Below are 23,079 nucleotides of genomic sequence, written 5' to 3'. Positions count from 1 at the left end.
AAACACTAAATCAGACTTCACCTCTGAAGTGATCGAGGTACACCAAATATGCTCTACACAGGACCAATAGTTTTTCAACACTGTCTGAGACTCATGTAAAGAGTCTTCAACACCGTGTGCTTTCTTTCAAAAGGACACTTGTTGTGTATATGGCTGTATTTCCAGTTGTGGGAAAAGTACCCACTTGTCATACTTGAGAAAAAGTAAAGATACCTTAATAGAAAATGACTCAATTAAAAGTAAAAGTCACCCAGTAAAATACTACTTGAGTAAAATTATAAAAGTATTTGTTTTTAAATATATAAATGTAATTGCTAAAATGTACAAGTAAGAATATTTTCTAATTCCTTATATTAAGCAAAGCAGATGGCCACATTTTGTAGTTTATATTTATTTACCGATAGCCAGGGGCACACTCCAACTCTCAGACATAATTTACAAACGGAGCATGTGTTTAGTGAGTCCTCCAGATCAGAGGCAGTAGGGATGACCGGGGATGTTCTCTTGATAAGTGTGTGAATTGGACCATTTTCCTGTCCAGCTAACATTCAAAATGTAACAAGTACTTTTTGGTGTCATGGAACATTTATGGAGTAAAAAGTACAGAATTTTCTTTAGGACTGTAGTGAAGTAAAAGTAAAAGTAGTCAAAAATATTAATAGTAAAGTACAGATTCCCAAAAAAACAACTTAAGTATTACATTAAAGTATTTTTGCTTAAGTACTTTATATCACTGTGTATTTTAGATGTTGTATGTAGGACCAATAGCATGTGTAACCTACTAAAATCAGTAGGCAAACTTTCACTCTGTTATGATTGATTTGTATTACACAATCGTTGTGTGATAGGCTACTGTAAAGGTAATGTCAATACTATGAAAATTACACAGCCTACTTTTTCGCCCCCTCCCTGCTCTCTTGCTATAGAGTGTGTGTGTGTGTGTTTCTCTCTAACACATCAGCTATGACATTAGAATATACACTTAGTTTGATTTAGTTTGCTCCTCTGAAACTCCCACACATAACATTTTACCCTCGTTGCGTAGTGTCACAAAAATGTAGCCTGTAGTTCTAATGATTAAAGTGTAATCTATGAAGCCTGTAAGAATCTCTGATAAGCTAGTGGTGGTGCTCATCCTGTCAGCTGATCTGTGCATGTTGGTAGGCACAAATGATGTGTAGGCCTTACGCAGCAATGGCTGCATTTCAGATACACATGTCAAAATGAGCTGGTAGGCCTATTTGGGCATTATTTTTGTTAAACATTTCACAAAGCTATACATGGTGTCACAATGATGGCATTTTTAGACTGCTCGCTGGTGGCAATAATGTGATTACATGTTCACTAATTAAAGTTGGAAACATTGCAGATTGTACCTGAACCTGCATGGCATGAGCCGTCCTTGTGCTCTCTCCCAGCTTGGATAGAAAGTTCTTGTGCGTGAAACCAGTCTATTAATGCCAAATAATACAGTTAGTCTACCCTCAAAACACTAGCTTATTGGGGATTGTTTCATTATTCAGTGTACTATCTATAGCTATATACCGTATTTAGCTGCTGTTTAGCTGCTATTTATACACTTTTTTATAAAAATTGCACTTCAAATAGCCTAACAATGAGGAAAAAGTAGTCTGCTTGAGGATAAATTCAGCCACCACTCAGTGGGTTTTGTCTGGCTAATAGCCTACACAAATGGGCTGCAATATTCAAAGTAAATGTAATTCAATAAAATTAAATCCAATTTGAGAGACTCCCCTAGTCTCCTGAAGTCCTCCCTTTTTGCGTCCAAATGTTTCCACCACGACCTGTAGGTCCAGGTTGCAGGCCCGACTGTTTTCTGTACTGGGAATTGCCAACCATACTGTCGTTTCTGAGACTGGAGATGGCATAAAGAACTACCTAAGAAGCATCAGGCTCTCGTACTGATATGCTGTATGCTTTTGAATTGATTAAGCTCCACTCATTGCACTGTCGCCGTTGTAGCCTTGACTACGGCATTTGTTCACTGAGATCCCCTCATACTTTGCTCTTTTTCAAGGCCTGAGGAACTTTTTCAGTCACATTCCTAAAGCCCAAGAAACAAACCCTTAGCTTCCTAGTATATATGGAAATTAAAAAGGTTTAGGAATTACTTTTGGAAGGTTACTGTCAAAATGATTTATTAAATAAAAAAAATTGTCGCATTGGCCCCCAGAGCTTGTGACCCCCCCCCCCCCCCCCCTCTCCCAGCAGGATGCAGCAGGAGAATAATGATGCAGCAGGAGAATATTGATGCGGCAGGAGAATAATGACGCGGCAGGAGAATAATGATACAGCAGGAGAATAATGATGCAGCAGGAGAATAATGATGCAGCAGGAGAATAATGACGCTGCAGGAGAATAATGATGCAGCAGGAGAATAATGATGCAGCAGCAGAATAATGATGCGCCAAGAGAATAATGATGCAGCAGGAGAATAGTGATGCAGCAGGAGAATAATGATGCAGCAGGAGAATAATGACGCAGCAGGAGAATAATGACGCAGCAGGAGAATAATGATGCAGCAGGAGAATATTGATGCGGCAGGAGAATAATGATGCAGCAGCAGAATAATGATGCAGCAGGAGAATAATGATGCAGCAGGAGAATAATGATGCAGCAGGAGAATAATGACGCGGCAGGAGAAAAATGATGCAGCAGGAGAATAATGATGCAGCAGGAGAATAATGATGCAGCAGCAGAATAATGATGCGCCAGGAGAATAATGATGCAGCAGGAGAATAGTGATGCAGCAGGAGAATAATGATGCAGCAGGAGAATAATGACGCATCAGGAGAATAATGATGCAGCAGGAGAATAATGATGCAGCAGCAGAATAATGATGCAGCAGGAGAATAATGATGCAGCAGGAGAATAATGATGCAGCAGGAGAATATTGATGCGGCAGGAGAATAATGATGCAGCAGCAGAATAATGATGCAGCAGGAGAATAATGATGCAGCAGGAGAATAATGATGCAGCAGGAGAATAATGATGTGGCAGGAGAATAATGATGCAGCAGGAGAATAATGATGCGGCAGGAGAATAATGATGCCGCAGGAGAATAAAAAATTGTATCTTAAGTGATATACGAAAACCATTACATTTCCAAACTGGCCAATTTGCCGCTCCTGCTTCTCCCTCTTGCAGTTTCAGCAGCACTAGGTTGGATATGAATGGCAGCACTAGGTTGGATATGAATGGCAGCACTAGGTTGGATATGAATGGCAGCACTAGGTTGGATAGGAATGGCAGCACTAGGTTGGATATGAATGGCAGCACTAGGTTGGTTATGAATGGCAGCACTAGGTTGGTTATGAATGGCAGCACTAGGTTGGTTATGAATGGCATCAATAGGTGGATTATTAATGGCAGCACTAGGTTGGATATGAATGGCAGCACTAGGTTGGTTATGAATGGCAGCACTAGGTTGGTTATGAATGGCAGCACTAGGTTGGATATGAATGGCAGCACTAGGTTGGATATGAATGGCAGCACTAGGTTGGATATGAATGGCAGCACTAGGTTGGATATGAATGGCAGCACTAGGTTGGTTATGAATGGCAGCACTAGGTTGGTTATGAATGGCATCAATAGGTTGGATATGAATGGCAGCACTAGGTTGGATATGAATGGCAGCACTAGGTTGGATATGAATGGCAGCACTAGGTTGGATATGAATGGCAGCACTAGGTTGGTTATGAATGGCAGCACTAGGTTGGATATGAATGGCAGCACTAGGTTGGATATGAATGGCAGCACTAGGTTGGATATGAATGGCAGCACTAGGTTGGATATGAATGGCAGCACTAGGTTGGTTATGAATGGCAGCACTAGGTTGGATATGAATGGCAGCATTAGGTTGGTTATGAATGGCATCAATAGGTTGATTATTAATGGCAGCACTAGGTTGGATATGAATGGCAGCACTAGGTTGGTTATGAATGACAACATGCAGGCTTTCAGCCCAGTCTCTGATGTTTGTTAGTCTATCGTCTCATCCCCTGCTTTACAAATATACATCCTCACTAAAAAAGATGCTAATATAAATTGAAAGTACATTTTACATGAATGGATTAAGGGGTGCTCCGAGGAACATTATTTCATTATTCCTACTTAAAGGGCTAATTCAAGATTTTGGCATTGAGGCCCTTTATCTGTATCCAGTATGATGAAGTTAGAGGTAGTTTCGTGAGCCAATGCTAACGAGTGTTAGTGCAATGACTGGAAGTTTATGGTATCTACTGGAATGCTAGCTGTTACCATAGACTTCCAGGCATTGTGCTAATGCTAGTTAGCAACTTCCTTCAAACTGCACTTCAAACTGCACGCAGAGACAAGACATTTCCAAAATCCTGAAGTATCCTTTTAATAGCAAAGGATTTTCATCATAATACCCAATAAACTTTATCACACTGTGTGTATTGTAGCTTATTGTAACACTCCCTAAAAATCAAAGGATTTATGCTACTAAACTCAATGTTGATGACTAGACCGTGTGCGTGGTATTGTAATCCTTAAGGAGGGAGTTATTTCATGTGATGATCACCACTGTTCAAGGCTTCAGAAGACATCTGACGGATGCTAATTTGACAGCGAGACACACACCATCAAGTACCATTTAAAATTAAATAACAGTGTTATTGTTGTGTGTTTTGTTAATAATTCGACAAGCTCTTCAAAACGTGGGAGAATGGGATCAGAAACAAGCCCAGGGACAAGACAAAGCTCTGATGTCAGAGAGGAGTGTGCTTCACTTTACCAAATGGCAATGTGTTTTTATGGCCTTTGTACATCTTCTGTTGTCATTGAAATTGTGTAAAATAACACAATAGATGAATTAGACAACAGGAGGCGCCTGTAGTGTCAGATGTCTGTAAGCTAAGTAGGTGGTTGTCCTACTGTGTATGATGACGTCATATCGCTGAGTCTGCCAGCATCCCAAATTGCACTCTATTCCCTACATAGTGCACTACTTTTTACACATAGTGCACTACTTTTGATGAAAGCCCTACGGGCCCTAGTCAAAAGTAATGCACTATATAGGAAATAGGGTGCCATTTGGTACGCAAAATGTCTTTACGGGTGAAGGTCAAGATTTGTGATTTCTGGTTAGAAAAGCATCATTTCTAGCATCACCAGATAGTGACGACCAGATTGACCACATCTTTGTGGTGTCTTTGGCAGGAGATCCGCTATCTCAGTAGGGAGCTAACAACGCCAGCATATGGAGGAATACCAAAATAAAACTGCTCCATAAACAAATCTGGAAGAAAGTAAATAGTTGCACTCTCACACAAACAGATTGTCAGCTGATACATAAACCCTTGTGAAGGACTTCCATTATTAGACCCATGATTGAAATTACAGATCTTCTTCAATCTGAAAAATCTAATGTTAAAGGGAATCTGGACTCATTCACAGCAGATGAAGCATGTACAGCTTTAACCATTGAAGGGAGAAGGTCTGTAATCCATGGAATGAGCCTTAGGAAAGAAGGAAGGAAGGAAGGAAGGAAGGAAGGAAGGAAGGAAGGAAGGAAGGAAGGAAGGAAGGAAGGAAGGAAGGAAGGAAGGAAGGAAGGAAGGAAGGAAGGAAGGAAGGAAGGAAGGAAGGAAGGAAGGAAGGAAGGAAGGAAGGAAGGAAGGAAGGAAGAGGGAACGAGAGGAGACGTGGCGGGGTCTGGCGTCTCAGCGTGGGAGACTAGAGGAGACACGGTGGGGTCTGACGTCTCAGCGTGGGAGACTAGAGGAGACACGGTGGGGTCTGACGTCTCAGCGTGGGAGACTAGAGGAGACACGGTGGGGTCTGGCGTCTCAGCGTGGGAGACTAGAGGAGACACGGTGGGGTCTGGCGTCTCAGCGTGGGAGACTAGAGGAGACACGGTGGGGTCTGGCGTCTCAGCGTGGGAGACTAGAGGAGACACGGTGGGGTTTTTTCATTCAACTTTTTCACCCCAGAGGTTTTATCTGGACATGGTTCGTCAGGACTTCAAACAGCCGAAGCTAAGTAACATTAACATGATGCCTTCTAATTGCAGTCGTTGTACTTATAATATACAGGAGAACGATCGCCTTACGGCAAGGATAGCTGTGCTGCAAGCCCAGCTTCAGACGCAATCGTTAGGCAAGGGTAATTTCAGTGTAGGAAAGGATGAAACAGCGTCTGTGCCACCAGTAAGTACAGATAGTAACGTTAGTATAAACCCCCTCGCACGGTCCCCACAGCCGGACAACTTTCTCATGGCTTCTGGATGGAAACGCTGTAGGAATGCTCAACCGGTGTCGCTTATTCAGCCGACAGAAACTTTCAACCGGTTCTCCCCATTAAGCGAGTCGGAGTCGGAGGCCGAGACTTCTCTGGTCTCTACTCCTCCCGTTGTGGGGTCTGAGACGCCGACGGCTCCCACCATTAGCTCTGACAAATTGAAAACCCTAGTCATTGGCGACTCCATTACCCGCAGTATTAGACTTAAAACTAATCATCCAGCGATCATACCCTGTTTACCAGGGGGCAGGGCTACCGACGTTAAGGCTAATCTAAAGACGGTGCTGGCTAATGCTAAAACTGGCGAGTGTAGAGAGTATAGAGATATTGTTATCCACGTCGGCACCAACGATGTTAGGATGAAACAGTCAGAGGTCACCAAGCGCAACATAGCTTCAGCGTGTAAATCAGCTAGAAAGATGTGTCGGCATCGATTAATTGTCTCTGGCCCCCTCCCAGTTAGGGGGAGTGATGAGCTCTACAGCAGAGTCTCACAACTCAATCGCTGGTTGAAAACTGTTTTCTGCCCCTCCCAAAAGATAGAATTTGTAGATAATTGGCCCTCTTTCTGGGACTCACCCACAAACAGGACCAAGCCTGGCCTGTTGAGGAGTGACGGACTCCATCCTAGCTGGAGGGGTGCTCTCATCTTATCTACGAACATAGACAGGGCTCTAACTCCTCTAGCTCCACAATGAAATAGGGTGCAGGCCAGGCAGCAGGCTGTTAGCCAGCCTGCCAGCTTAGTGGAGTCTGCCACTAGCACAGTCAGCGTAGTCAGCTCAGCTTTCCCCATTGAGACCGTGTCTGTGCCTCGATCTAGGTTGGGCAAAATTAAAAATGCCGGTGTTCGCTTTAGCAATCTCACTAGTATAAAGACCTCCTCCATTCCTGGCATTATTGAAAGAGATTGTGATACCTCACATCTCAAAATTGGGTTACTTAATGTTAGATCCCTCACATCCAAGGCAGTTATAGTCAATGAACTAATCACTGATCATAATCTTGATGTGATTGGCCTGACTGAAACATGGCTTAAGCCTGATGAATTTACTGTGTTAAATGAGGCCTCACCCCTGGTTACACTAGTGACCATACCCCCGTGCATCCGGCAAAGGCAGAGGTGTTGCTAACATTTACGATAGCAAATTTCAATTTACAAAAAAAAAACAATGACGTTTTCGTCTTTTGAGCTTCTAGTCATGAAATCTATGCAGCCTACTCACTCACTTTTTATAGCTACTGTTTACAGGCCTCCTGGGCCATATGCAGTGTTCCTCACTGAGTTCCCTGAATTCCTATCGGATCTTGTAGTCATAGCAGATAATATTCTAATTTTTGGTGACTTTAACATTCACATGGAAAAGTCCACAGACCCACTCCAAAAGGCTTTCGGAGCCATCATCGACTCAGTGGGTTTTGTCCAACATGTCTCTGGACCTACTCACTGCCACAGTCATACTCTGGACCTAGTTTTGTCCCATGGAATAAATGTTGTGGATCTTAATGTTTTTCCTCGTAATCCTGGACTATCGGACCACCATTTTATTACGTTTGCAATCGCAACAAATAATCTGCTCAGACCCCAACCAAGGAGCATTAAAAGTCGTGCTATAAATTCTCAGACAACCCAAAGACTCCTTGATGCCCTTCCAGACTCCCTCTGCCTACCCAAGGACGTCAGAGGACAAAAATCAGTTAACCACCTAACCGAGGAACTCAATTTAACCTTGCGCAATACCCTAGATGCAGTTGCACCCCTAAAAACTAAAAATATCTGTCATAAGAAACTAGCTCCCTGGTATACAGAAAATACACGAGCTCTGAAGCAAGCTTCCAGAAAATTGGAACGGAAATGGCGCCACACCAAACTGGAAGTCTTCCGACTAGCTTGGAAAGACAGTACCGTGCAGTATCGAAGAGCCCTCACTGCTGCTCGATCATCCTATTTTTCCAACTTAATTGAGGAAAATAAGAACAATCCGAAATTTCTTTTTGATACTGTCGCAAAGATAACTATAAAGCAGCCTTCGCAAATGGAGGATGGCTTTCACTTCAGCAGTAATAAATTTATGAACTTCTTTGAGGAAAAGATCATGATCATTAGAAAGCAAATTACGGACTCCTCTTTAAATCTGGGTATTCCTCCAAAGCTCCATTGTCCTGAGTCTACACAACTCTGCCAGGACCTCGGATCAAGGGAGATACTAAAGTGTTTTAGTACTATATCTCTTGACACAATGATGAAAATAATCATGGCCTCCAAACCCTCAAGCTGCATACTGGACCCTATTCCAACTAAACTACTGAAAGAGCTGCTTCCTGTGCTTCGCCCTCCTATGTTGAACATAATAAACGGCTCTCTATCCACCGGATGTGTACCAAGCTCACTAAAAGTGGCAGTAATAAAGCCTCTCTTGAAAAAGCCGAATCTTGATCCAGAAATTATAAAAAAACTATCGGCCTATATCGAATCTTCCATTCCTCTCAAAATTTTTAGAAAAAGCTGTTGCACAGCAACTCACTGCCTTCCTGAAGACAAACAATGTATACGAAACGCTTCAGTCTGGTTTTAGACCCCATCATAGCACTGAGACTGCACTTGTGAAGGTGGTAAATGACCTTTTAATGACGTCAGACCGAGGCTCTGCATCTGTCCTCGTGCTCCTAGATCTTAGTGCCGCTTTTGATACCATCGATCACCACATTCTTTTGGAGAGATTGGAAACCCAAATTGGTCTACATGGACAAGTTCTGGCCTGGTTTAGATCTTATCTGTCGGAAAGATATCAGTTTGTCTCTGTGAATGGTTTGTCCTCTGACAAATCAATTGTAAATTTCGGTGTTCCTCAAGGTTCCGTTTTAGGACCACTATTGTTTTCACTATATATTTTACCTCTTGGGGATGTCATTCGAAAACATAATGTTAAATTTCACTGCTATGCGGACGACACACAGCTGTACATTTCAATGAAACATGGTGAAGCCCCAAAATTGCCCTCGCTAGAAGCCTGTGTTTCAGACATAAAGAAGTGGATGGCTGCAAACTTTCTACTTTTAAACTCGGACAAAACAGAGATGCTTGTTCTAGGTCCCAAGAAACAAAGAGATCTTCTGTTGAATCTGACAATTAATCTGGATGGTTGTACAGTCGTCTCAAATAAAACTGTGAAGGACCTCAGCGTTACTCTGGACCCTGATCTCTCTTTTGAAGAACATATCAAGACTGTTTCAAGGACAGCTTTTTTCCATCTACGTAACATTGCAAAAATCAGAAACTTTCTGTCCAAAAATGACGCAGAAAAATTAATCCTTGCTTTTGTTACTTCTAGGCTGGACTACTGCAATGCTCTACTTTCCGGCTACCCGGATAAAGCACTAAACAAACTTCAGTTAGTGCTAAATACGGCTGCTAGAATCCTGACTAGAACCAAAAAATTTGATCATATTACTCCAGTGCTAGCCTCCCTACACTGGCTTCCTGTTAAGGCAAGGGCTGATTTCAAGGTTTTACTGCTAACCTACAAAGCATTACATGGGCTTGCTCCTACCTATCTTTCCGATTTGGTCCTGCCGTACATACCTACACGTACGCTACGGTCACAAGACGCAGGCCTCCTAATTGTCCCTAGAATTTCTAAGCAAACGGCTGGAGGTAGGGCTTTCTCCTATAGAGCTCCATTTTTATGGAATGGTCTGCCTACCAATGTGAGAGACGCAGACTCAGTCTCAACCTTTAAGTCTTTACTGAAGACTTATCTCTTCAGTAGGTCCTATGATTAAGTATAGTCTGGCCCAGGAGTGTGAAGGTGAACGGAAAGGCTGGAGTAACGAACCGCCCTTGCTGTCTCTGCCTTGCCGGTTCCCCTCTTTCCACTGGGATTCTCTGCCTCTAACCCTTTTACAGGGGCTGAGTCACTGGCTTACTGGTGTTCTTCCATGCCGTCCATGGGAGGGGTGCGTCACTTGAGTGGGTTGAGTCACTGACGTGGTCTTCCTGTCTGGGTTGGCGCCCCCCCCTTGGGTTGTGCCATGGCGGAGATCGTTGTGGGCTATACTCAGCCTTGTCTTAGGACGGTAAGTTGGTGGTTGGAGACATCCCTCTAGTGGTGTGGGGGCTGTGCTTTGGCAAAGTGGGTGGGGTTATATCCTGCCTGTTTGGCCCTGTCCGGGGTATCATCGGATGGGGCCACAGTGTCTTCTGATCCCTCCTGTCTCAGCCTCCAGTATTTATGCTGCAGTAGTTTATGTGTCGGGGGGCTAGGGTCAGTCTGTTACATCTGGAGTATTTCTCTTGTCTTATCCGGTGTCCTGTGTGAATTTAAATATGCTCTCACTAATTCTCTCTTTCTCTCTTTCTGTCTTTCTCTCGGAGGACCTGAGCCCTAGGACCATGCCTCAGGACTACCTGGTATGATGACTCCTTGCTGTCCCCAGTCCACCTGGCCGTGCTGCTGCTCCAGTTTCAACTGTTCTGCCTGCGGCTATGGAACCCTGACCTGTTCACCGGACGTGCTTGTTGCACCCTCGACAACTACTATGATTATTATTATTTGACCATGCTGGTCATTTATGAACATTTTAACATCTTGACCATGTTCTGTTATAATATCCACCCTGCACAGCCAGAAGAGGACTGGCCACCCCTCATAGCCTGGTTCCTCTCTAGGTTTCTTCCTAGGTTTTTGGCCTTTCTAGGGAGTTTTTCCTAGGGAGTTTTTCCTAGCCACCGTGCTTCTTTCACATGCATTGCTTGCTGTTTGGGGTTTTAGGCTGGGTTTCTGTACAGCACTTTGAGAATATCAGCTGATGTACGAAGGGCTATATAAAAATAAATTTGATTTGATTTGATTTGATGCTTCACGGTTGGGATGGTGTTCTTCGGGTTGCAAGCCTCCCCTTTTTCCTCTAAACATAACGATGGTCATTATGGCCAAACAGTTCTATTTTTGTTTCATCAGACGAAGACATTTCTCCAAAAAGTACGATCTTTGTCCCCATGTGCAGTTGCAAACTGTAGTCTGGTTTTTTTTTATTTTTGGAGCTGTGGCTTCTTACTTTGAGATATCAGCTGATGTGGGAAGGGCTATATAAATACATTTGATTTGATTTGATTTGGTCTGGCGTCTCAGCGTGGGAGACTAGAGGAGACAGGGTGGGGTCTGGCGTCTCAGCGTGGGAGACTAGAGGAGACAGGGTGGGGTCTGGGGTCTCAGCGTGGGAGACTAGAGGAGACACGGTGGGGTCTGACGTCTCAGCGTGGGAGACTAGAGGAGACACGGTGGGGTCTGACGTCTCAGCGTGGGAGACTAGAGGACACAGAGATACCCAACCGAGACGAAGAGAACAAAATGCTCTCCAACAACAAGGGATTTGGAGTCTCTTTCACGCACCGCTGGGTCTATCTATGTATGTCTATGACTGGGCTCTGAGAGAGGTCTACTGTTACTTAGTTTGAAGGCATGAGAAAATGATACAACATATTCATAAAACTTTACATTCATGGTAAATTCCCCACCTGATTATTCCAAGGTAGGATTCAAAGAGAAAATAATATCTGAATTCATTATGGAAATAGAATGCACCCCAAATGGCACCCTTTTCTCTATACAGTGCACTACTTTTGATCAGGTCCCATAGGGCTCTGGTCAAAGGTAGTGCACTATTTTGGGAATAAGGTGCCATTTAGGGTGCATCCTATTTCCATGTTGGAATTCAGATATTATTTTCTCTTTTTATCCTGCCTTGGAATAATCAGGTGGGGAATTTACCATGACTGGTGATCCCTCAATAAGATCTGCTGTGTGAGGTTATGCCTCAATCCAATCCTTATGACTGAGTAAATGGGTTTCAATAAACAGGTTAAACGGTACGTTCCTGCAACAGTAAAGTTTGATTATTTTCCCCCATTGCCTATTCATAAATACAGAGACAAATGAATATGAACCTACTCCATCTTGAGCAGGAGTCTCTTTGCATACAGCTTCATTTTCCTCTCCACTTTCAAGTCGAACACTATCATTTAATGATTCAGTTTCATGGGTTGGGGTTTGCCTGTATAAGATATTGTAAAACAGCTATTTGAATAGGAGCTATTTGAAATCCAACATCATTGTTACTGACTTACTATGGTATAGCGGTGCTATAAAGAACCAACAGACCTTGAAATTGTCCTTAGTGTAATAGACGCTTCATCGTTGCGGGGGCTCTTAGAAAAGCAAAAGCTTGGCCTATTAGGATGATAACAACCAGATTCTACTGATGGGAAGAAGTGTCCTTTTCAGAGGGGTCTGATGTGCCCAAACTTTATCTGTATCTCCAATGGCACCCTAGTCCCTTCATAGTGCACTACTTGTGGTCAAAAGTAATGCACTATATATGGAATATACAGCCTTTGTGTTGTATGGGTGTCAGAAGCATTACTGTATGACAGTTGATGAATGAGAGAGCAGGAATATGAATGAAGTCAATCTCACGATACATCGTTTCCATCACATACTCACAATGCAAATCCTCTGAAACTTGAAATGTGTTATTTTTCCGGACAGACGACTAGATTTTAAAGTATGCCTAAACCATTTAGGGGGGTAATTTGGGTACAAAATAATACAGTGGGGATTGTGATGAGGTATTTTAAAACTTTTAAATCCAGTTTCTTCTGCTCCCTTTAAAACACACACACACACACACACACACACACGCACACATGCACACACACATGCACACACACACGCACACATGCACGCACACATGCACACACACATGCACACACACATGCACACGCACCCACACAAAGGTTTGTTCCTAAGTCCTACAGGTTGCATAGTATTGTAGGAAAGAAAGAACAGACACAACAGGGAATCTTTTAGGAATATATTTCTGATTGAAATAGCTTTCAAACAAACAGCTGGTCACTTTGTGCATTTTACAAAACACTGTTTTTGTTTTCTTTGAAATAACGCCACACAAAGCACTTAGATGTCGAGAGCCAAACACAAGCCAAACAAAAGAACCAAAAACAGCGCTTGAAACATTTCACATCTATTACACACACAAACTCTGCTGTCATGTTGACATGGGCACAGGACAACATGACCATGAACATACTAAATATACAGAAATATTCATCTTCCTCCAAATTAAAATAAAAACCTTAACATGGTATTCATATCCACAACAAATAAACCTCAAAAGATGGATGGATCAAAACCTTTTTTAAATCCACTTCACAGTGGTTAAAGCCTTCTCTGGTTTCAAACAGACAGAATTAGCTCTTAGAGATCTCATCAAATGGCCTTCTTCTAACTTTTCAAACTGATTGTCACCGTGTCAAATCTTCCATGCTGGCCCGACATCAGCAAAGACACTGGAAGCAGTATTAACATTGGCGTAAGTGTAAAGATTTACTTTATCTTGGCCTAATAGAATTTGAAGATGTAAAATAAATTAGATTGGCACAATTAACAGTATTGTCCCCAAAAGAAAATGTGTCTTCGACATTCAGGTCCAGACTAGTCTGCAATGGGTCTGGGCACCTGGGGCCTCATTTATAAATGGCATTGTATGCACAATTTAGGATTAAATCTGTGCGTACAAATCTTTTTATAAATGACGCCCCTGGTTGTCATCGGTACTGAAGTACCTGTACCTGTCTACAGTAACATACTGCTACACTATTTCCAGATCAGGGCTGCTCCAGAGCCGTTCTTCCTTTCTGAGAGCCCCTGGAGTTAAATCCTAGCAGATGTCTATCTTTAAAGAACATGTGAAGATGGGATTAATCTGGACATCAGAAGGCCCCAAGGCTCATGGATCACTATCTGCATTTTACACACTGATAAACACACACACGCACGCACGCGCGCACGCTCGCACACACACACACACACACACACACACACACACACACACACACACACACACACACACACACACACACACACACACACACACACACACACACACACACACACACACACACACACACACACACACACACACACATCTCCTTTAACTCAATACAAAGCAGTGTGCTGAGCCATTTCATTCAATTTCAATGGTTTTCAGTGTCCATTCTAGAAATCAATTTTGGTTGTGCAATTTACAAAGGAACACATTTGAAGGTTAAAATAAAAATTTCTATGAAACAGAAGGTGCTTGTTGAGGAGACCACCTGCATGCAGTGACGGTAAACAAGAGATTGTGTTTCTATTCCTGACTCCGTAAGACAGCCTTTGTGACACAAAACCAAAATCACACTCCTAAAAATGTGCCTGCGCTACCAGATTAGCTAAGAGCAAAGGATTCCACATTACACTTTCTGAAATGCCTCAATGACTTTAATTCAGAATCCAAGAGCATGATAATTTAAGGGCATGATATATTACAGATGTAGGATCTTAATTTGATTTTAACTTTCCTGGGGTTTAAAATCAAATCAAATTATATTTGTCACGAGGCTTCTGAAGTTTGTAATTTCCATTTAGAAATGTCAGACTTGATTTATCCTTACAAAAAATGTATCAACCCCGACAAAAAAATTTCAATTCATTATAATCCATGTAAAAATGTACATTTCCTGTTGCTGCAGGATTATTTTCCTGTTGTAGCAAACTGGCTCAAATTAAAATCCTACATCTGTAGGTGAATGAAAATACACATTCTGTAGTATTCACCACAAGAGAGTTGTTTGAAATAGCCCTCAGTTAGAATGATTTAACAGATTCTGTACAATGGAAGGAAAATGCTTCTTCGAGGTAATCATGTTTTCAATTTAGATAATTGTATTGAAAATTATAATTGTTGAGATAGCAACACTGTGCAGGTAGCCTTAATTATTTACTCATTTTCTCTCCTCATTCCCTGTTATTTCTATTCATAAACGATTTGACAAAGAAAATACATTTGAACATATTCAAATGTCCTTAATTTAAGCACAAAACATAACATAATGATCCTTCGGTAACCATACAAGCTTCACTTTAGACCTTTTGGCAAATGGACACGGCAAACAATAGACAGACTATTTCACTGAAATAGTCTCCCCTCTAGAGCCATGTGGTACTCAAAATGGCTTCTAAATGCGTTACCTATGTCATTCAATATCTTGCTTTTTATTTTAAGTTAATCAATCCTTTTTACTCTCTCTCTTTTGAGCCCATATCAAGGTGTTCTGTATCTTCTGCATTCTTTAAATCCATGCCTTGTGACAGAAACACCACAAGAACAGTCAGCAGCTGTGCTAACAGCAAAGCAGTCTGGCGGAGCTAACTGGCTTCACAGGACAGATAGCAGGTATTTAAAGAACAAGTCGTTGACAAGAACAAAAACATTTAGTCCGAAAAATAGAATCTTCTAAAACACCCTTTGACACTTTTAAAGTGAAACTGGTGAAACAAATATGTACAGGATTCCAGAGCTTAGGTACAGGGAGCCTTTGTCAACCTTTGATCTGACGTGTCATGGACACTGTTGGTCGCTTCAGTGTTGGATTCAGTTCACGCAGAGCATGCCTATGGCAGCCAAACCCACACACCCTTTGGTATAGACGAAGCAACAATACAGTTTCATAATCATCATCAACATCATCATCATCACCATCATCCTCAACGTCCCCATGATGTGTAGGAAGAGCTCCACAAATAGCAGCCACAAATAGCAGCTTTAGGACGTGCCACATTTCAAACTCGGCTCCCATTTCATGTATATCTTATAATGTTTTTAAAATCAGCCACAGCAGCAGCAATGTCATGTAAAGAAGCATCAGCCATCGTTGGCCAAGTCATGGGAGAGATACTGAATCACTGTATCACTGTCCAGCCACACACTGTCTTCTCCTTCACAGTCTGGGGCTTACCCCCTCGTTCTGTCTCTGAGATGTGGAACCGTGGCGGGGACCGCTGGGAAACTTTTTCATGTTAGATAGCAGAGAAACGTCTCCATCTTGATTCCTCTACTAACTCTTCTCTCCTCCCACACTCAGACTGCCTCCCGCTTGTTAGGCGTACGTCTCCCCTGTCTTAAGAGCCACCAGCTCAGAGTCCTCAGAGGTGTGTCTGCCGTTTAAGTGTTCGCTGTTGCAGTCGTGGTGGTACATGAAGGCAGGCACCTCAGTGATGGATGTGGCGGTGTAGGAGGTAGAGCGCATGGAGCAGTGGTCCCTACGTCTCTGACCCCACTGGGCCTTATACTGAATCCACTGTCTCTTCAGAGCCGCCTGCACCTGAGAAAAAGGAATATTCATATTATAAACTGTATTTTCTAATCGGTGAGTACACACACAAACGGATAAACACACACACATGGAGCGAGAGACAGAAAGAGAGAGAGAGGGGGGGAGAGAGAGAGAAAGGGAGAGAGAGAGAGAAAGAGAGAGAGAAGGAGAGAGAGAGAAAGAGAGAGAGAAGGAGAGAGAGAGGGTACAACCATATTAAGCCACTCTTGGAGGACAATGGAAGTACATAAAAACTTCTTCATTATTAAAATCGCTGTGTTTCAGCTGTTGCCTTCATCAGGGTTTTACAGACACACAGAGAGACTCATTAGGCACGGACGGGTGAACAGCAAAAAGACACATGGTCTGTTTGTACCTCACTGTCACCTCACAGCATTTTAGTGCCTCACTGTCTCCTCACAGCAATTTAGTGCCTCACTGTCACCTCACAGCATTTTAGTGCCTCACTGTCACCTCACAGCATTTTAGTGCCTCACTGTCTTCTCACAGCAATTTAGTGCCTCTGTCACCTCACAGCATTTTTGTGCCTCAATGTCACCTCACAGCATTTTAGTACCTCACTGTCACCTCACAGCATTTTTGTGCCTCAATGTCACCTCACAGCATTTTAGTACCTCACTGTCACCTCACAGCATTTTAGTACCTCACTGTCTCCTCACAGCAATTTAGTACCTCACTGTCACCTCACAGCATTTTAGTACCTCACTGTCTCCTCACAGCAATTTAGTACCTCACTGTCTCCTCACAGCAATTTTGTACCTCACTGTCACCTCACAGCATTTTAGAACCTCAATGTCACCTCACAGCATTTTAGTGCACAACCACACATTTTCATCAATATGCATGATCATTAAATCAATGTAATGTGACTAAGCTCAGGAAATGTGGATTCGTATGATAAATGTTAATGACAGTTTTTAAACATGAATTTGGCAAGAAACAGAATTGAATCACAATTTAGGCTCCCATTTCCTGTGATGAATTGAAGGATAATACCTTCTTCCTTACTGAGTTTAGTGCAGGTAGAGTAGATTGATGAATTTACGCTCACTTATCTGCTGTTCCTCTTTTGAAAATCACCAAGTTAGTAAATTATACATTATGAGCGTATGAAATTATTCAGCACAGCACGAATCTGATTAAGAAAAAAATGAAAACCGGAGAATTATCTTGTGTGATAACTTTATTCTGCATGAATGAGCGTGCAGTCTAAAAATGGAAAGCAAAGCAGTGTTTGTGTCACGTCCTGACCATAGTAAGATGTTATTTTCTATGGTAGAGTTGGTCAGGGCGTGACAGGGGGTGTTTTGTGTTTTTCTATGTTTTCTATATGTATGTTTAGTTCTAGTTTTCTATTTCTATGTTGTTTTTTTTAGGATGATCTCCAATTAGAGGCAGCTGGTCCTCGTTGTCTCTAATTGGAGATCATACTTAAGTAGGGTTTTTTTCCACCTGTGTTTGTGGGTAGTTGTATTCTGTTTAGTCTATGTACCTGACAGAACTGTGAGCTGATCGTTTTCGCTTTTGTTCTTTTCTTTAGTGATCTGAGTTTAAATACATTTCATCATGAGCACTCAATACGCTGCGCTTTGGTCCCCTCTCTACGACAGTCGTTACAGAACTACCCACCACCAAAGGACCAAGCAGCGTGGTCATCAGCAATGGACCTGGGAAGACATTCTGGACGGGAAAGGACCCGGGAGTCGGGTTGGGGAGTATTGCCGTCCGAGGGAGGAGATTGAGGCAGCAAAAGCAGAGCGGCGTTATTATGAGGCGCTATACCAACCACGAGGCAAGTGCGAGAGACAGCCCCCCCCCCCACCACGGGGAGATTGGCAGAGTCAGGTTGGAGACCTGAGCCAACTCCCCGTGCTCACCGTGAGTGGCGAGTGATCGAGCAAGCACTGTGTTATGCGGGGATGCGCACTGTGTCGCCAGTGGGCAGCTACAGCCCGGTGCGCTCGACGCAAGCTTCCCACAGTTGCCGTGCTAGAGTTAGCATTCATCCAGGAAGGATTGTGCCTGCTCAGTGTTCCTGGTCTCCGGTGCGTCTCTTCGGCCCAGGTTATCCTGCGCCAGCTCTACGCACGGTACCCCCAGTTCGCCAACACAAACCTGTGCGACCTGTTACAACGCCCCGCGCTTGCTGGGCTACGGGTCTTATCCAACCAGGACGGGCTGTGCCAGCCATAAGCTCCAGACCTCCAGTGCGCCTCCACGGCCCAGTATACACCCGGCCTCCAGTGACGTTCCCTAGTCCAGAACTCCCAGCGACGTTCCCTAGTCCGGTGAGACCTATTCCAGCTCCACGAAAGAAGCCTCCAGTGATGATCCATGGCACGAAGCCTCCAGTGATGATCCATGGCCCGAAGCCTCCAGTGACGATCCATGGCCTGAAGCCTCCAGTGATGATCCATGGCCCGGAGCCTGTAGGGATGATCCATGGCATGAAGCCTCCAGAGATAATCCATGGCCCGGAGCCTGTAGGGATAATCCATGGCAAGAAGCCTGTTGGGATGATCCATGGCCCGGAGCCTATAGAGATGATCCATGGCAAGAAGCCTGTAGGGATGATCCATGGCCCGGAGCCTATAGAGATGATCCATGGCCCGGAACCTCCAGTGATAATCCATGGCCCGGAGCCTCCAGTGATGATCCATGGCCGGAGCCTCCAGTGATGATCCATGGCACAAAGTCTCCAGTGACGATCCATGGCGCGGAACCTGTAGTGATGATCCATGGCACGGAGCCTGTAGTGAAGATCCATGGCACGGAGCCTGTAGTGAAGATCCATGGCACGGAGCCTGCAGCGACGGTCCCCGGTCTGGAGCCGGCAGCGACGCTCCCCGGCCCGGAACCTCCAGCGACGGCCTGCAGCCCGGAGCCTCCAGCGACGGTCCGGAGCCTCCAGCGACGGTCCCCAGCCCGGAACCTCCAGCGACGGCCTGCAGCCCGGAACCTCCAGCGATGATTTACAGTCTGGTTCCTTCGACGACGATCCACGGTCCGGTGGTACTAAAGCAGAGGGATCAGCGGGTGGAGCGGGGGTTACGCACCGGAGCCGCCTCCTCTGCTGGAGGATAAGGTTTTGTGGACTGCACTAGAGCCGCCATAGATAGGAGTTACCCACCCTACCCTCCCTTTTGTTTTTGTTTGTTTTGTTTAGTGGAATTCGGAGTCTGCACCTTTGGGGGGGGGGTACTGTCACGTCGGACCATAGTAAGATGTTATTTTCTATGATAGAGTAGGTCAGGGCGTGACAGGGGGTGTTTTGTGTTTTTCTATATTTTCTATGTTTAGTTTTAGTTTTCTATTTCTATGTTGTTGTTTTTGGGATGATCTCCAATTAGAGGCAGCTGGTCCTCGTTGTCTTTAATTGGAGATCATACTTAAGTAGGGTTTTTTCCACCTGTGTTTGTGGGTAGTTGTATTCTGTTTAGTCTATGTACCTGACAGAACTGTGAGCTGATCGTTTTCGCTTTTGTTATTTTCTTTAGTGTTCTGAGTTTAAATACATTTCATCATGAGCACTCAATACGCTGCGCTTTGGTCCCCTCTCTACGACAGTCGTTACAGTTTGACATAGTTCTCTCAGAAGAACAGCCTGAGCCAGCACAGGGAACATCTAATTCCTGAACAATGCCACACTAATTACTCAGTGAAAATGAGGACAGGACACACTGCACTCTCCCATGATCTAATGATGCAGAGCATATCAACAACTAGCATTGAAAAACGAGTAAAAATGACATTCGCCTGTCTTCTTTTCAGTCTGCCGTTTTTTCTCATGCTTTTGAATACTAGTTGTTCCTGCCAAAACCAGCACCAGGACCTAGAGACACACTGCTGTGCACAGGATTTCACTTTTCTTTTTATAAACTACTTGTACTCTGGTCCAATGTAGTGCACTATATAGGGAATAGGGTGCAATTTCAGACGCACACAACCTAGAAAACATAGCAATAAGTACTACCTTTTTCCTCATTGGCGTAACTTGACAAAGAGTTATTCAACAGACTGTGTAGCTAGTGCTGAGTCCCAAATGACACCCCTATTCCCTTTATATTGCACTACTTTTGACCACGGCCCTTAGGGAAAAAGGTGCCCATAGAGAATGTATGGAATAGGGTGTCAATTGGGACACAAGCTAGATCTAGGCAGTTTGGCCCCAGAATCAAATTGTGCAATGAACTCATCTCCAAAAATGAATGTCCCAAATTAGGAGACAGTAAAAGCCATTATGCTGCAAAGCAAACAAACATTCCCTTACTGTGTCAATGCATCTTTTATCCCCCCCGACACTGAATCGGTTCTTCGGACACGTCAAACTTGGTTTACGAGGGCCGATGGAGATGCTGATGGGGCCTGGTTGCTCACGCATGAGCTAATAATTGACCTGTTTTCCCGGCCCAGAAATCATTTCCTACGTATAAAATATTACTAAACACTGCGCCTGATGATGAACGAACTCTGTGTTCATTTTGTCAGTGCCAGATTCGACATCATGCTGTGTATTCAAATAAGGTCTCTGTTTTTCTGGGTGTGTGCATTGTTTTTCTTTCTACTTTCTCAAGCGAAGAAAATGCTCAGTCGCTCTTTCTCCTGGTCTGGCCTCAGACTGGCCAAGCAGTACCTGATGCAACTGCTGACCTATCAGATGTATTCCCTCAATGTATTTTATTAACTGACTGGGTGGGTGGGCCTATGCTAAAACCTCTGGCCGTTCTGGATCACAGCATCTACAATATGACCTAAAAACAAGTCTGAATGGTCTCTTAAAAAAACAGCAATGTCCTTAAAAATTCAAAAGTTCAAGTTTGTGTCGGTGACTCTAGATTATGGACATCCCCTGTCAGACAGCAAACAACTGCAGGCTGAGGTGAGTGAGCGACAGACAGACAGGGTGGATGATTCGCCCCAGAGATGTTCAAGTGTCTGAGGCATTTCTAAGGCTTGTCTTCCTTCCTCTTCATCTGAGATGGTCCTAGTGCTGTTGCCTCTGCTACTGTACAGGAGTCAGCTGACTCCATAGATTCAGCGCTAAACAGTAATGCTCTCTCCCACTAATTGGTGACAACTCTATCACCACGGGCCACTCGTCAATGTATGAGCCCCCGGGTTCAATCCCCGGCATCTCCACAATTGTTTGGGGCGGCAGGTAGCCTAGTGGTTAGAGTGTTGGGCCAGTAACCGAAAGGTTGCTGGATCAAATCCCTGAGCTGACAATGTAAAAATCTGTTGTTCTGAACAAGGCAGTTGACCCACTGTTCCCTGGCAGGCCGTCATTGTAAATAAGAATTTGTTCTTAACTGACTTGACTAGTCAAATAAAAAAATAAATAAAAAAAATCTATGTGTTATCAGGTACACAAGATGGCTGTCTGTTGACTTGGAAATGGTGTGCATGATGGGACAGAAATGCCACCAGGCAGTGATGAGCTGTTTCATTGGGGTCTGACGCAACATGGCCAATTAAAAGGTTCAATTAAAGCTGTACTTCAGAGGTTCAATTAAAGCTGTACTTTACGTAAGGGTTCTTTAGAGGTTCTATTAAAATGGTACTTTACCAAAGGGTAAGGGTTCTATTAAAACGGTACTTTACCAAAGGGTTCTTCAGAGGTTCAATTAAAACGGTACTATACCAACAACAACAAAAATGTACCTAAGGGTTCTTCAGAGGTTCAGTTAAAACGGTACCATACGAAAGGGTAAGGGCTCTTCAGAGGTTCAAGCTTAAACTGTTACTGTATACTGTCTACTGTACCTCAACAAACAAATTATATAAGAGTACAACTGAATGGGAAGTTGCTGGTTTCCACAGAATGAAGAAAGATATCCTGTGTGTTGTGTGTTGTGTTAGTACAGTAGTGCTTACCTCGCCATTGAAAAAGCAGAATATCGTTGCCACTAGTAATCCCTGGAGGGAAAACAAGACAATCACACACTCTTAGAAAAAAAGTTGCTATCTAGAGCCTAAAATGGTTCTTTGGCTGTCCCCATAAAATAAAATGTTTTGGTTCCATGTAGAACCCTGTAAAGAGAGTTCTACCTGGAACCAAAAATGATTCGACCTGGAACCAAAAATGATTATTTTATGGGGACAGCCGAAGAACCCTTTTGGAACCCTTTTTTCTAAGAGTATACCTTATGTCAGATCAGAGCTGTTCAGGACTGTTCTGCTAGCATACAATCAATTGCCTTACATACCTGGTAATGCATTAATATACACATGACGTAGTCATTACCTGGTAATGCATTAATAAAGTCATTACCTGGTAATGCATTAATAAAGTCATTACCTGGTAATGCATTAATATATGCATGATGTAGTCATTACCTGGTAATGCATTAATAAAGTCATTTTCTGATAATACATTAATATAGATATGAGCTAGTAAAGCATTAATATATGCATGATGTAGTTATTATCTGGTAATACATTAATATAGATATTACCTGGTAATGCATTAATATAAGCATGATGTAGTCATAAATATTACCTGGTAATGCATTAATATAAGCATGATGTAGTCATAAAGATTACATGTAATGCATTAATAT

At 43.3% G+C, this 23,079-nt stretch overlaps 1 protein-coding gene across 1 annotated transcript in view; it reads right to left on the bottom strand.

The window, feature by feature from the left end:
• Positions 1-14,248: 14,248 nt before the first annotated feature.
• The window catches only part of LOC106588943 (calcitonin gene-related peptide type 1 receptor), an 82,201-nt gene continuing 73,370 nt past the window's right edge, over positions 14,249-23,079 (bottom strand). The window contains exons 15-16 of the mRNA XM_045709736.1: positions 22,394-22,435; positions 14,249-16,507 (exon numbers count right to left, since the gene is read on the bottom strand). Coding sequence (XP_045565692.1) covers positions 16,283-16,507; positions 22,394-22,435 — 267 coding nt within the window. The 3' untranslated portion in view covers positions 14,249-16,282. The remainder of the gene's footprint in view (positions 16,508-22,393; positions 22,436-23,079) is intronic.

Source organism: Salmo salar, chromosome ssa27, assembly GCF_905237065.1.
Source record: "Salmo salar chromosome ssa27, Ssal_v3.1, whole genome shotgun sequence".
Classification (NCBI taxonomy): Eukaryota; Metazoa; Chordata; class Actinopteri; order Salmoniformes; family Salmonidae; genus Salmo; species Salmo salar.
The sequence above is the reverse complement of the archived record's forward strand: the minus strand, read 5'-3'. Positions and strand labels throughout refer to the sequence as shown.